We start from the raw sequence: 15,731 nt of genomic DNA, 5'->3' as shown, positions 1-15,731 counted from the left end.
GCTTTAAATGCAAACTTGCAACGGGAAAAAATCAATTAGTTACTTCAGATACTGAGTGTGAAAGGTCAAAGTATGATGACACCGGCATATTTGTCTAGAAAGTGTTGATCTAATATGTCCATACAAGGACGACAGGTTTCAACAAGTTTCATGAGTCTCATAACAAACACACTCTGTGTATCTAAGGGGTGAGATTTAAACCAAAATGACAAATTGTCACCCTTTTTTTTACTCTAACTACTCTATGTCTTTTAACAGGAAATAATCACTTGGTGCAACTCAGCTGATAACAGTGCTTTCACCACTAAGAGCAGTATAGGTAGTACATGTTGTCTGAAATACAAGGAGTATTTTAAGTCAAAGTCTCCACAGGGTGTTACTTGAATATTAAGACATCCTAGTGTCCCTGACTACCAGGAGTGGGGTTCAAACTCACGAGGGTTTCTGCCCATTGGATATTTAGTCCAACGGCTTAACCACTCGGCCATCCTGGTGACATTTCTTGTTCACATTTAACGCTAAACACACATAACTGTTGTAGGAGATGCCAACAGCATGTCGATTTAATCAATCATTGCAATGAAATGCTGAGTGTTAAAGGTCAATGGTAAATGTGACCGTGAGACGTGTTGACCTTTTATCTCAAACATAACTATGGGGATGTACCTGGGTAAGAAGTGATCCAGCATCATAACAGTCAAACCCAGGATTAACTGTGAAGTTACGTCTCTAACCAGAGGTTGCAAAGTACACATCTTCAACATTTCACAATAGAGAACTGATACCAGGAGTGGGATTTGAACCCACAAGGACTTATATCCATTGCATCTTGAGTGCAACGCCTTAACCACTTGGCCATCCTGGTGTCTTTAGCTGTTTACGTTCAACAACAAAAAAAACAGCAAGTTGATTTAATCAATCAGATACTGAGTGTGAAAGGTCAAAGTATGATGACAGAATTAAATAAGCAGTATTTTCCAGGCACGCTGTGGTAAGACAAAACACAAAGAGTTGATTTGACAGGTTGTAATAGCAACGCTGTCTTTCTGTCAAACGATGTGTTTTGTTGGTTCTTAAACAGAAATGTTTCTTCTGTTGTTGATTGTTTTATCATACGGCACTTTCAGAAGCAACTTTTTCTTGTTTGGAAACATCATTTTTCTTTCCTTTTCTTAGCTGACAGAATAATGTACTTGTGAGAGAGAATGCATCGTCCGGGACACACACAGCGAGACACAAACAATCATAAGTCTGCCCACACACACGCTCAGTATATCCACTGTGAAGTTCACAGTTATTGTTCCGGGGTGTTACAATGGTCTGTATCTGTGCCTATGGGAACTCGCAGGGAGTCACAGTGTACGTTATAGCAGCAGGCGGATGCGCATGAAAATTGATGTTCAACATTCACATTTCAGTATTCAGATGTCCATGTTGTATAGCCCTGCTGTCCGCTTCTTTTCTATTTATACTTCCTTCGTGTCTTGGATTGGTATGTCAACCATACATGCAATTAAAGCAACGTGAGGGCGTCAAAAATGCTGTTGTTACATGGCATTTCTAATGGAGTCACATAGCGAGAGATTAAATAAAAGGTGGATTTCAGATTGTATAACCGCCACATTAACCTCTGGTGACAATTATGTATGATAGGGACACGGAGAGAAACAAAGACTATAAAAACGAAGACACAGAATGGGAGTTAATGAGTTTAATCTTTGGCCTTTGAGACAAAAATAGAGATGAACTTCTTTTCCAAGAAGAAATTACAACACTTGTGAAGATGTGTCTTTCTTCAAACTGTCAATGATTGGAGGACAAAATCGGTGAACACCAACTCTCATGGGTGACGATCTACGAGCTCCAATCGAAGGGACAGAATGCCTCCCTCCATCCATAATCTATAATATCTATTTATCCTGTGGAGGGTCGCTGGGGGCTGGAGCCAATCCCAGCTGACACTCGGCGAGAGGACGACTCTGGACAGGTCACAAGGTCGTCACAGGGCTGACACACAGCGACAAACAACCATTCACGCTCACATTCAAAACCTATGGGCAGTTTAGTGTAACCTGCATGTGTTTGGGCTGTGAGAGGAAGCCGGAGAACCTGGAAGAAACCCAAAGAAAATGGGGACAGAACATTAAACAGAATACTTTCTGTTAATCCATTTTTTTTTTTTTAATCCATGAATAGGATTAGATTAGATAACATCCCATTGACACAGCAGTCGGCGAAATAGTGACTAATCTATAGGATTCATGGTGTTTGAATCAGTCATAAGTACAAAGGATACAAAAACATTTTAAAATGATTGATTAGTGTCCATGTGCACAAATTCAGCCGTGATATTATGTTGTAGATACATCTGGAGATCTATGTGACTGTAGTTTTGCCACTTATGTAAGCAAAGTAAAGAATTTCATGTTGAATTACAAAAGAAATTTTGCACTCAGAGATACATTTTTTCAATGAAAGTCATCGACGTAAAGATGATAAACAAAAGTATAAATCCATACTGACCTCTATATCTGCATCATGTCACCTAAACATGCCAGAATTTTGAAAACATGATCCATGCATTATTACTTGAGATATGTTGAATGTAGAAATGTTGGGGAAAAAAAGGCTTTCATTCAGTACTTTTTGTGTAATCTTGTGTAAACACATATCCTCCTTGGTGGAGGTAATTACATACAACAATACAAACCCCAAAATATAGATAAATAAATTAAAGTAACACAACAGCGAAAGTGATTTCCAAGTCGTCCTTTAAAGAGAAGAGTATGCCCTCGTAAAACCATATAATCACATCCAAATTGTCAATTTTTACATAATATTTCTATTCTGAGTTGCTCTTAATAACTAATACACAGTCACAACCCCATCCTCCTTCCATGTTGTCTTGGAAAAGAGAGAGAAGAGAAGGCGAGAAGGAGAAACTGCAGAACAAATCATTTGCTGTTTTGGTGTCGCGCCAAATAGGAGCACAATTAATGAGACAATTACAGCAATTATAAACCTCCCCTGGGGCATAGCACACACACACACACACACACACACACACAGTAAACTCGATGTAAACACCAACATACGTGCTCAGATATCGAACCGACCACGTATCTCTGCCAGATAAGGAGAATCTGCTCGAGTGCTTTTAATTAAACGTCTCCACGTTTCTGCGTTCATCAGATTATAATGCAGCAGAATGAAGCTCCTGCACAGATCTGACTGCTCACTGAAACAAACCTATGAAAAAAAAAAAAAAAAAAAAGGCATTTTTTCCAGAAAAGAGAAAAATCATCTACCATATGCTCTCTGGCTGTAATCCTGCTGATTGAATTTTGGGCCCATGGGATATATTGTACTGTAAACTCTGGTGGAAAATGGACTCACCCACACCGCTTCAGTGTTGTGGTCATACTTCAGAGCAGGTTATTATATCTACAGCTGTGTGTGTGTGTGTGTGTGTGTGTGTGTGTGTGTGTGTGTGCTTTATGATTGTTGCCAGTAGCAAAGAGTATTATTAGCCAAAGCAAACAGTCCATTAAAAGCACAAATGGAGCTCAAACCCACAAGGAGAGACTCCGCACCATCAGTTCACACCTTGTGTTGTATCAAACCTGCCTGTTTAAAGGTCACTTCATAACAATGTTAGCTTAGCGCAAGCGTAAGAACATTAAGATGCATGTCAGGGTGCATAAAGTCAACATCATCATCATCATTCTGCTCCCTCACACACATCAGTTCTTCCTTGTAGCGTTGTTGGGTTTTTTGCTTTTTCCAGGATTTGAGTTTCTGTCATCGGGACCTGTTTCCCATGTACCCACCTGCCTGCCTACTCCTGGTCTGCATGTAAGCTTTTTTTTGCAATAAATCCCTGACATTATCCTGCTGCCTCCCCACTGTCATCTGCTTTTTGGTCCCAAGCCCTGCTGATCAGTAACAGCAGCCATGAAAGACAGGAACAATTTGTCTGTATAATGAATACTTCAGATACTTCAAGTGCTAAAGTAAATGATCTGAAAACTTTTTTTCCACCACTGAGTTTTTAGTGATTGAACAAAAGCATGGTGCACTGCGCAGTCTGAGGGAGGAGGGGAAATGGGGTTTCTCCAGTACTGGAGCCAATATACTCCGTGTGACAGGAGTTAAATGGCTGTGCTGAATTTTTGGCTCACAAGGTCCTCAAAGTCTTATCCCTTTTTCTACAAATGTAACTCTACCCTTTTCACCATCTTTATCATCATCATCATCATCATCATCATCATGGCTTAGCAGAGAAATGACACCACCTCAAGAATCATCTCTGTTAACGTCTCGAGCAGATCGATGTCGCTTTCTACGCGCTAAAACTCGACATAAAAAATGAGACGGCAGCGGCAGTTTACGTTAATATTTAACATGAATTTAATGTGAATGCTAACTAGCTCACTTTAGATCAAAGCAGTATTGAGATAAATGGAGGTGAAATTCACACAGTAGCAGGCTGACAGGCTGCTGAGTCTGGACTTTTTATCTAAAGGCTGCAGATTCTGTGCAGTCATCTGTTTTCCCTTCAATATTCCTGCCTTTGCTTGGGCAAACACACACTCGAAATGTCGTCACATACATTCACATTCAGTACTCGCAACATGCATTTCTCGATTTTACGATATAAACAGGAGCGTGCAGGCTACCAGCCTCTATATACCTACACAAACACACCGTACTCTTTGAGAAATGATGCAATGGGACTGGAGTGAAGTAGTTAAGATGTTTTTTATGTTTGTGTGCGTGACGGAGAGTAAATCGAACCCTGCTGAAGGAATCGGCCATGAAAGCAACACACATGTATGAAAATGTTGTTATCTGAGTCAGACGCAACAAGAAAAAATTGATTTGAAAAGCGGTCAAGGCAGGATCAATATAAAGACAGGTTGAAGCACATAGCTTGCAAAATAATGTAATATTTATCAAAGATTCTGATGCACACAGGTCAACACAAGTACACAGAGTGAAGACCACGTGGCTGTAATATAACATGCAGATAGGCAACATGTTTTCTCAGGCAGAGCAACACTTAGCAAGGAAAGTGCATCCACCTGTCTTTAAGGATAGCTAGTTATCATCTTTTATATCCCTTTTCAGCAGAATGAGGCAACTTGTAGATCAGCGGCTAAGCTATCCAATGGCCAGGAAACTACAGATCAGTTGCAACTTTACGTTTCTTTAGTTTTCATTTTTAATTTTATGTTGACAGTGCTGTGCTTATGGTCTGGTTAGGTTGAGGCACAAAAAACACTGGGTTGAGGTTAGGAAAACATTATGTTTTGGCTTAAAATTCCTGGTTTAATCAGCACAAGTATGGTTGGAAATGCCCCAACATCTTGGTAAAAAAATATGCTGTTTTGTTGCCACTGAAACAGCTGAAACATTTCCTAACATCTTGTTAAAAATGTCCTTTTTTGTTGCCACTGAAATTGCTGGACATGTCCTTATGTGTCGTCAAAAATATTCCGTTAGTTGCCGCAAACACGGCTGGAAAATGTCCCGACCCAGTGGTTACCCAGCCTTCTCACCTAGCTTCAACACCACTGACGAAGCCCTTCAGCTCCTGACATAAAGTCAATGTGGACGTGATATGTTCATGGCTCAGTTTTGTATGTATGGCACATAAATTTGAACATATCAATTTGCATGGATGTAAAGTGCCAACATTTCATCCTGTCAACTGGGCTGGTTGAAATTGAATAAACTGACAGAACCTAAAAAAGTCCTTGCACATAGTGTATGATGCATATGTATGATGATGTCTTCAAACTAGATGTTATATCACTTCAAAATAAGGGTAAATCAAGAAGTCTGGAACCCAAGTCTGATAACGTGGTTGCAAAAAGCTCAAAATATGTTCAATGTCCTCTGTTGGAAGGAAAGTTTTCACCCGCTAACATCAACTGAAGGAAAGTTGTGAGGAATTTAAATGATTTTTATTCTAAGTGAGCTGTTGCTCAGCTGAACTGTCTTTCTAGTCCACATTAGAGATTTAACTTTCCAGAGAGAGTTTTTTTTTTTTCACCCAGCAGCCTCCCACAACACGACGCCTAAATGGAAAATGTGACCTTTTGAAAGTACTGCAACTGAAATATTTATCTCTCCACTGGTTTCATTGTTCCTGACCCTCCTACACACATTTGGCCATGAAACAAATAACATGCTTGAATCAACATAATTTGCAGTGCTTTCCGCCCATTTAATGAAAAAAGCTTTACGTAACGGACTAATTGTGCACACTGAAGCGCTCTTTATTTTTGTGATGACACTGAGAGTTTGACAGCGATTTCTGCCGATCATCACCGCCTAGTATCGTCTATAAAATAACCACACAAGGTCGAGGTTTGATCCTCACGGCCAGATCCTTTCCAGCCAACGTTTCCAAAAACACGCTGAGTAATTGTAGGATAAATGACTCAGCTGAAACTTAAAAGATGCTTAAGCTGCCTTTTCGGACAAACTAACGAATAAAGTTTACTTCTCTTGACAGGAAGGCATGAAAGGGTGTTTACTGGCATCGACTGCATCGAAAGGTTTTTGGCAGCAAAACCTGCAGAATTGTTTCCAAATGTTCGAGCTGCCAAAACAAGCAAATGGATTTTATTTTTAAAAAAACCTGCTGTCTCAGTGCATATAAAGAATATATAACTGTGGCTTCTTTTTTGTCTGGACGGCAAAAATAAATCATTGAAGTTCCTCCCAATCACACGTCAATCAGGATATTGTCGGGAACCTTTGTGATAAACCTCTCCTTTCTCTTCCAGGTGTTCACCCAGTCGTTGTGAACACGGCGGCCACTGCAGTCAGTCCTGGATCGTCTTCCACTGTAACTGCTCTGACAGCGGCTACAGCGGAGCCACCTGCCACAGCTGTAAGTCACCTGTCAGATCAACAACAGCACACACGCCAACACATCGAACAGCAGGGCCAGGTTGAACTATTAGAGCGCCGTCAGCCCCTTAAAAACCCGCCAGTTCCTCCCACTGTATTCGCTTTGTGACCTGCTGCTTTTACATTAAGTGCCCATCAGGTACAGAGCACTCAACATGGAAACACAGTCTTGCCATGTGTTAAATGATTTCAACATACTGTGTAGAAATATGCACCAAATAAGCTCGAATGACATAATGAAGCTATTAAAAGTCGATTTTGATAATATGTACTGCTATCAGTTCAGGCAAATCTGGATTATTCTGCCTGTTTGTGTTAAGTTGTTTTCTGCTGCACAGTCGTAGGAAGCTGGTCTGTGTGGATGGTGGGCGTACGAACACAGGACATTGAGTCCAGTTTGTGTTCTGGTTCAGGAAAGTTTAGGAAGAGGTCCTTCCAGTAACTATTCATCCAGTTAAAATGTCTTTTCTTGTGCTTCAAGTCATTTTTGACACCAAAATCAGCTGGTGAACTATCAGACGTCTCTTCAAGAGGCAAGATCAGCCTATGTCTCCTGTTGGATTTACAGAAACTCAACTCTAAAATCCAATTTTAAGACTATTGATTTATTGGCCTTGAATTAGTTCAGGAATTTCTGAATTATTTTGTTCATAAAGGTGGAGAATCATATGACCCTTCAAGCTGCTGTGCTGACTCAATTCAGCCACTCTCCGTCCTTGAAACTGCTCTTTCTCATATTTAATCCTCTTCCCATCTCGGTATTACAACCCCTCAACTTTTAAAACACTTACTCAGTCCCTGCATCTTGCTCCTTGGCCACTCACATTTTTCTGTCTCATTACTTTCGCCAGGGTCTTCACCAATGTCTGTTTGTTTGTTTGTTTGTTGGTTGGTTTGTCAGCAGGATTACACAAAAACTATGGAACAGATTTACTTGAAACTTGGATGGAGGATGGTTCTCAGCCCAGAATAGACCATTTGGTGCAGATCTGGAGTAAGGGTGAGATCCGGGGATGTTAACTGCACTTTGTTTAACATTGCGAGATAGGGTTTTTCAACATTTTTGTTAATTACTCAGGGAATAATGCCTGGATCTTGATGAAAAAAAGGATTTTTGAGGATTTGCACGGGGTCGTCCATGCCTTTATGTTCTCTCATCTCTAGATTTCTGTCATTTCCTCTACACAGGTATCGATCAGGCCTCAGTCTATCATCAGCTGCTTCAAAATGCTGCTGGTTCAAGAAAATGAGATCATAAAACTCAAATTCAGGCCACTCTGCATTGATTTTTTTTTATCAATTTTACTGTTGACCTTTAAGACTTTATATGCCCCTTATTATACCAAACAGCGACTAACCCTTCAGAGCCTCGGCACCCCCTTAGATGGTGGCTTTTTTGGGTCATTCCCAGAGTCTGACTGGTGATTTCTACAAGAAAAGGGTTGCTGGACTGATTTAAAAAGAATATTGCAACAAAGCTGTGATGGATAAAATGGAAACTAGAATGAAGTGAGAGGCACAATGTGAGAGAAACAGTGCTAGAAAGGCTGATGATGAATTTCCTTTTATGTGCAGTTACTTTTATCTTTTCAAATTTCAGCAACTTGTACAGAATAAAGTATCAAAAGATATGACTCCACGATATAAAAGTAATATCGTTGGAGCATGTGAGAAAAGAGGGATAAAAAATGGATGAATAGAACAGCCTGGAGACTGCTAGTAATTTCCTGTGTTGGTACTTTTATGTACATGTCAGCTCTCTCATGTCAGGGGTATTTAAGGGACTTTTCAAGTTGGCAGCTCCAAGTGGCAAAGAGGCTTAGCGCACAGTTTGAACTTCAAAACGGCAGAAAATCTGTGATTCTAGGGTTGCCAATCACAGATGCACTTAAGAGCCATATTGTTCAGCACTTATACAGTTTTCTGCCTTTTGATGTAGCTGCTGCAAATTGTGAGTTATGACCGATCAACAAAAAGCCTTGTCTTGGTTTTCGGTTTTTGGCTGCAGCCTGGGAGCATTTTTCAAATAAACCGACCAATTTGTGAGCTTCATGTGATGCCTGCTCAGCAACTGTGGAAGATTTATAAAAACCTGTTTGTTTAATGAGTGATATGATGGAGGTTAATGAGAGTGTAGCCGTGACTAAACTACCAAATAGTGAATGAATATAATAGGCTGAGATTTACTGGTTCTGTGCCAATTCCCTCGAGTCAAATCCTCGAGACCAAGAGAGGAGAGTTTCCCACACGGTTCACCTCTGGTCTCATTTTTATTGCTGATGTTTCTGTGAAAACCTTTTTTTCTAACCACGCTGAGGGACTGTGATGAATAAAAGGCCTTTGGCTGCGCAGAAGAAGAAAGATAAACAGGTGTGGGAACCTTTAGAAATGGATTTCCAGAGGCAGACTTATGGAGATAGAGAGGAAGATGCGGGGCTGATAAAGGTCTAAAGTTTTTATTTATTGCGTCTTTGTACTCCCATCAGTCATAACTGTCCTCTCCAGCTGGATTAATCTTGACTTTATGGGACGCTGCGACAGAAATAAAACTTGAGATGATTGTCTTCACTCCGGTTATGAGACGTTGATTCAGTGGAGATGCATACATATGAAGCAGCACCCATAATCCTCGGCAGTGTGTGATCTTCATCCCCTCACTGCTCCTGATGAGACGATGTCGAAGTGGTTCATGTCGGAGCTGATCTCATTATTTTTCCTCTCCCAGCTGTGTACGAACAGTCCTGCGAGGCGTACAAACACAACGGCAACACGTCGGGACAGTTTTACATCGACGTGGACGGCAGCGGACCAATCAGACCGCAGCTGGTCTACTGCAACATGACAGGTGACACACGCACACAAACACACAATCTCTCTTATTCTTGTGTCACCACTTTACATGTTGTATGATTAATTGTACATAATGGTAAATGATGTTGCTCCTCACTCTCTCACTTCTGTTCTCTACTCTCTGCTACATTCATCTCCCTGTCTATACATGTCTTGACGCTTCATATCATGTGCATCATGATGACATGGAGCATTGTAGATTTTATTTTTCTCTGCTTTCTTTGTATAAATCTTTCTTGCCATCTGTGTCAGTGCTCTGCACGATTTGCATAATTGTATAAATTTGAATAATGCTGATTCTTCTATTGTTGTGGCTTCCTTCATTTTTCCTCTCTGTGAATCTGTATTTGCTTTCTCACATACAAAACGTGAACAAACACAATTTTACAATCATACACGATTGTTGAACATCATTCCCAAACTTTAGACTGGCTCTTCTGGGGTTCACCCAAACTTTTAATCACAATTCTCATCAACACACAAGACTCAGACGAAGTACTTCTATAAAAACATGTTTTGATTTAATCTGATTTTCATAGTCAGAACATTTCCATGTTGAAGTGGGCCTGAGGTGATGCAGTGCACATTAATCCGTCCACGTACCTGTAACGATGTTTGTGTCCGTCTGCAGAGGAGAACACGTGGATGGTGATCCAGCACAACAACACAGAGACCACCAGACTCCGACCGTCTTCGGTGGGAAACCAGCATTCGGTTCACTTCGATTACGCAACTGAAGAGGAGCAGCTATCGGTTGCCATCAGCCAATCAGAGCACTGCGAACAGGAACTGTCCTACCACTGCAGGAGGTCCCGCCTCCTCAACACCCCAGGTGAAGCCTGTTTGTTTGCTTCCTGTTCAGCTGTTTTACCGTCCTGGTTTCTTACTTGAAGCCTGTTTATGTAGGTTTTACTTTAACTCAGACCAAACGAGGGCGAAACAAAAGGAAAAAACATATAACTTTTTCTTTCTATCGAGGCTTTGATTTATTCAAGTTGTAAACACTGAATGCACAACATGTAAGACAAATATGTGTACCCAATCTTTGAATTTAAATTTTGTCAGGTTGAGTTATGAGGCATTTATCTTTTTTTTTGTTTTATGAAAACAAAAGCTCGGGATAAAACAATCCAACTCCCCGCGGCTCCACACATCTTTCTTGCGCTACCAGACAAAACAAAACGATTGTTACGCTCGTTGCTTCAGACTCATTCATTCTCCAAGGATTTCCTTCTTCTCCACCAGTCAGCCAGATTAATGGATTGTGTGCGATTTGTTTAAATGTCTCCTTCTTTGAGTCCCATTTAGTTTGTCTGTATGTTTTGTTCTTTATGTTTATTCATGGTGTCTTTCTGTCTGCATCAAGCTTACAAAGTCATTAACCGACAGATAGATTTTTTAAGAAAACAAGAACAAATGTTTATATTTGCATTTTGCTAAACTCAACATTTATCTTAAGCATTAAAATCTAAATCCTGTGTCTTCAGTCTGGTTGCAGTGTGCACAGTTGGCAGGAAAACAAAGGGAGGGGAAGTAACAAATGGATGTATGGAGGGAGGGTTTTACTTTCTCGGCATTCAGTGATAATAAAGTGTTATTGTTGATCAAACTTGAGTCTGTACATCGAATGACAAGTCAAGAACAGTACGTGCTGAAAGGAAAACATCTATAAACAGTATTTATGGACATACTAAAGTGTTGTTGTGCAGGAGATGTTCCAGTAAAATACATTATAAAGCAATGTAGAGGGATGTTATTGATTTTTTTTTTGTAATGAGGGAATGGATCGACCTTTCCTGACCCCAGCTCACAACATTCTCATTATGATGATGCTCCAACTCCCAACAGAAGACACTTTTATTTCATCGCCTCAATATATTTTCTAAAAAGTGGATTCAGTTTGATTGTAAGAGCCAAGATTTACTCTGCAGCGTTGTCTCCAGAGGAAGTGAAGAGAAGGAACAAAAAATAGTTTCATGTATCTGTTTTTGTGTCATCTCTGAATGCATAATGTGTGTGTGCTGCTTCAGTATTTCAGCGTGTAAATGACTGATAAGTCTCTCATGTCGCCGTTAAAATAACTCCCAGCTGAACCTGTAAACATTTCACTGTTGAACTGAACAGTAAGACCGAATTGAACCCGATGTTTTCTCATATATGACCCATGTTGTCGGTTGTGTGTGCGTTTCAGAGGGCTCTCCGTTCAGCTGGTGGCTCGGTGGTCCCGGTGCCGGTCGTGTGCAGACTTACTGGGGCGGAGCTCAGCCAGGCAGCCAGCAGTGCGCCTGCGGCCTGCAGGGAGACTGTGTGGACCCACAACACTACTGCAACTGTGACGCCGACCGCATGGAGTGGTACTGAAATTAATAAACATTTCATACACTATAGAAATGCAAGTCCGTTTACCATTTTACCTTATATGTTATAATTCATTCAGAAAAACACTGTTGGGTGTTGAGGTAGGAAAGAAAAAGCTGTGAGGTGGATGTCGGTATCTCTGTTTTTTTAAACAAACCTCTGCACAACTGAATGTGTGACAGCTGCGTTGGAGGAAGGTGCAACATGATAACAACGAGAGGAGCCGTCGGTCTGTCCAGCAAAACATGTAAATTAATATTTCAGCAGTAAGTGAGACAGTGTGCGGATGATGAAGGGAAGGACTTGTTATTGAAATTGTTTGATTTGTTCTGAAATGCATGAGTGGTAACCTCTAACAGAATCAACATGTCGTTGGACGCTGTGGCAGTTGCCAATCTGGAGATGATATATTCATCAAAAAACTGAACAGAGGTGTGCTTTTACTAAATTAAAGTAAAGAAACTTCATATTTAGAAGTAGTCTAGTTCTTTAAACAAACTGCCCCCCGGCTTGACCTGTAACTGCGGCAGCAAACAACAAATCGACTGGGACAAATCGAGCAGCGGCGAAAACAAAACTGTTCAAACCTTTTCCGCATGTTGTAAGCAATCCTTGCCTTTGCTTCACTTCCTTCCCTCTATCTTTCCCCATTTCAAACTGTTTGTGCAACGCCGACTCTATTTTTGCAGACCGGAGCTGCCACTGCCGCTCTTCAATATTTCATCAGACACACAAAGTGCTGTGTACACGTCTCGCTTCCAGTCCTTCCAGTCCTGGATGTATTTTTATAACACAGCTCCTCTTTCGCAACAGGGCTAACAGGAGGATTATCTTGCGGGTGCATAAAGCTGCATGTGGGCGTAAAATAGACAGGTGGTGTTATGTTTTGGGAGTAGCGGTTTCACAAACTGCCAGGGACGGATGCTGACTGTCGAGATGGTTATAATTCAGTTTTTGTAGAATAAATAAGTCCCTGAGAGATTGCACCGATACAGTGCAATGTTTACATCAGCTGGTTACAGCATGTAATATTGTCACAAGAGTGTTGAACTTCTCCATCAACTATTTTTTCTTTTCCAGGACTGAAGACTCCGGCCTGCTCACGCATAAAGACAGCCTCCCCGTCCGGTCTCTGGTGCTGGGTGACATCCAGAGGCCGGGGTCAGAGGCCGCCTACAGGGTGGGGCCGCTCCGTTGTCATGGAGACAGTAAGTCAAGTACTCCAGTTGCCTGGTTACACATGATTCTGAGATGAGAGAAATCGTCTTGGTGCGAGAATGACTGTTGTTGCATGACTGATGAGATCGATACCGCTTTCATATCGACACATTTTGATGTGAAGCCAAAGCCAGCAGCCGATTAGCTTAGCATAATAAAAAAGACTGGAAAACAGAAGGCGACAGTAGTTTGGCTTTGTCCAAGAGAGAGATTTTCATGGCGGTGGTGGTTGTTTAACTACAAGACAACAACTCCCATGATCCCACACTACTTCCATCTTTTCTGTTTTGATTGAGAGACCCATGTCTTCAAAACAAATCAAAGTGAACACCGTTTACTTTATTTTCTAATTTCAGTCTTATTCATTTAAACAGAGTATTAAACGTGACACAAATGTCAAAGCCCATCCAGAATCACTGGACACTTTTGTTTTCAGCCGATCAGTCCAACAGGCTCATTTCTGCTGTGATTTCCATTCAAAGATCTTGACACCGAGCTCTCATTGTGTCTCTCAGAGAACTTCTGGAACGCTGCGTTTTTCGACAAGGAGACGTCGTACCTCCACTTCCCCACCTTCCACGGAGAGCTGAGCGCGGACATCTCCTTCCTGTTCAAAACCACGGCCTCCTCTGGTGTGTTCCTGGAGAACCTGGGCATCAAAGACTTCATCCGGATCGAACTGAGCTGTGAGTAGAAGCTGGTGGATGAAGACCGGATCAAATGCAGTTAAAGGGGATATGTGGGTGTCTTTTAAACACATTAATGGCTAATGACTGTCAGAGGTGGTGGAAGTACTCACATTCTTCACTCAAGTAGAAGTAGAAATTGTGGATAATTATTTTGTGTTGGTCCTTTGTGTTTACTTGTGTTGATCTGTATGGAGCTTGAATGGCTGGCAGTATAATGTTGTATTGACTGGCTGGTTTGCATGCAGCTTGTGTTTTCTTCTGTCGCTGCTCGCGTGTTTGTTTTCTGCTTTAGGTTGAATTGTTTGTGTGTCCTCCGATCAATTTTCTTCCCCCAACAGACCTCAGTTAAATGCACGTACGCCGGCCCTCGTGGGACAGCACTGTACTCACAACACAAATAAAATGCATCCAAGATGAAATCCATAAAAAGGGAACAGCTTTTGTTATTTTTTTAATTTTACAGTTTTATGAACTCTCGGGGACATTTCAGCCGTGACCCTCCATTAATTCCTGTCTCTCATGTAATTCACATATTTATGGGCGCCATAGTGTGTCATTTAGATTATGACAGCAATAACCAACAGGGTGTTATTTAGTTTATGGATGCCATGGAAATGTGGCCGGTGTGAGATGTATGTTTATAGCCTGCCATATATTGTGCCATTTAAAATATAGCTGTAATACCCAACAAGGTGTCCTTGTGCTTATATGGTCCTAACAATATTGCGGCTGGTATGAGGTCCATGTTTATGGGCAGCAGTGGTGTGTGACGTTGTTGTGGATCCTTTGTATCCATTATAAGAGTCCTTTTGATGCTGTTTTACTTCACTTAACCTTTTTAGTTTGGTTTACTTTGCTGTTCTTTGGTAGTTTTTGTGTTGCATTTCGGAGGAATTTGTTTTCGAAATGAGATTTGAAGGGACAAAGAGAATCTAATACAGGGACACTGCTGCACCAACAGCCTCTCTCCTCAGGGAAATCATTGTCTGCGTGGTTGTTCCAGCTCCGAATACCGCTCCTCTGTTGTCGGTTTCCTCAGATCGTTTTGCAGCAGTGTGGCTGTGGAGTCTGAGGACAATTTCAAAAATGAAGTTACCGTAGGATGCTGGGGTTTATTGTTTCATCTTGTTCTGTGCTCCCATAGTAATACATTCTCACCCTCCACCAGCACAACATGAAGGATGATGGTTTGCTTCGCCTTCAAATCTTTTGTTGTTGGAGGAGGGAAGAGAGAGAGAGAGAGCGGAGCAGACAACTGGAGAGGAGTGAATACATTCAGCACTGAGGTGCTGTCCGCGGTGCTGAAGCAGGAACACAGCAACAGGCCCGTGGAGCTGGCCGCGGTCCTGATTGTTGGAGCTCAGAGAGAAACTTTACTAAAGCTGTTTTCACTACAGAGTACAGCTCGACTCTGCTTGACTCGCAATTGTTTGGGTTTTCCATTGTCAGAAGTTGGTGATGGTGCCTGGTACTTTTTTTGTATCACTGTGGTTGAGGTTTTAAGCAAACTGGGTGGACTGAAAACACTGCAGACCACTGGTCAAAAAGATTTGTCACTAGAATCGTCACTTGTGCAACACGGACATCCTGCACACCAGGCACAATTATTTTTTTCACACAACTCAGGTCTTATTAATGACATCCAAGGACGTGGTGCAGACATTCCTCTGCTTGGTTTGCGAATAAAGGATC

At 41.4% G+C, this 15,731-nt stretch overlaps 1 protein-coding gene and 1 non-coding gene across 2 annotated transcripts in view; one reads left to right on the top strand and one right to left on the bottom strand.

Moving 5' to 3' along the window:
- The window catches only part of LOC141016701 (contactin-associated protein-like 4), a 55,973-nt gene that overhangs the window by 16,953 nt on the left and 23,289 nt on the right, over window positions 1-15,731 (top strand). The window contains exons 10-15 of the mRNA XM_073491219.1: window positions 6,798-6,904; window positions 9,650-9,769; window positions 10,406-10,606; window positions 11,966-12,128; window positions 13,213-13,340; window positions 13,866-14,036. Coding sequence (XP_073347320.1) covers window positions 6,798-6,904; window positions 9,650-9,769; window positions 10,406-10,606; window positions 11,966-12,128; window positions 13,213-13,340; window positions 13,866-14,036 — 890 coding nt within the window. The remainder of the gene's footprint in view (window positions 1-6,797; window positions 6,905-9,649; window positions 9,770-10,405; window positions 10,607-11,965; window positions 12,129-13,212; window positions 13,341-13,865; window positions 14,037-15,731) is intronic.
- On the bottom strand, window positions 783-865 carry trnal-caa (transfer RNA leucine (anticodon CAA)). The gene has a single exon. It is a non-coding gene; the product is annotated as a tRNA-Leu (tRNA).

This window comes from Pagrus major, chromosome 21 (assembly GCF_040436345.1).
Source record: "Pagrus major chromosome 21, Pma_NU_1.0".
NCBI classification, from domain to species: Eukaryota; Metazoa; Chordata; class Actinopteri; order Spariformes; family Sparidae; genus Pagrus; species Pagrus major.
Note: the sequence above shows the minus strand (reverse complement) of the source record. Positions and strands in the feature narration are given on the sequence as shown.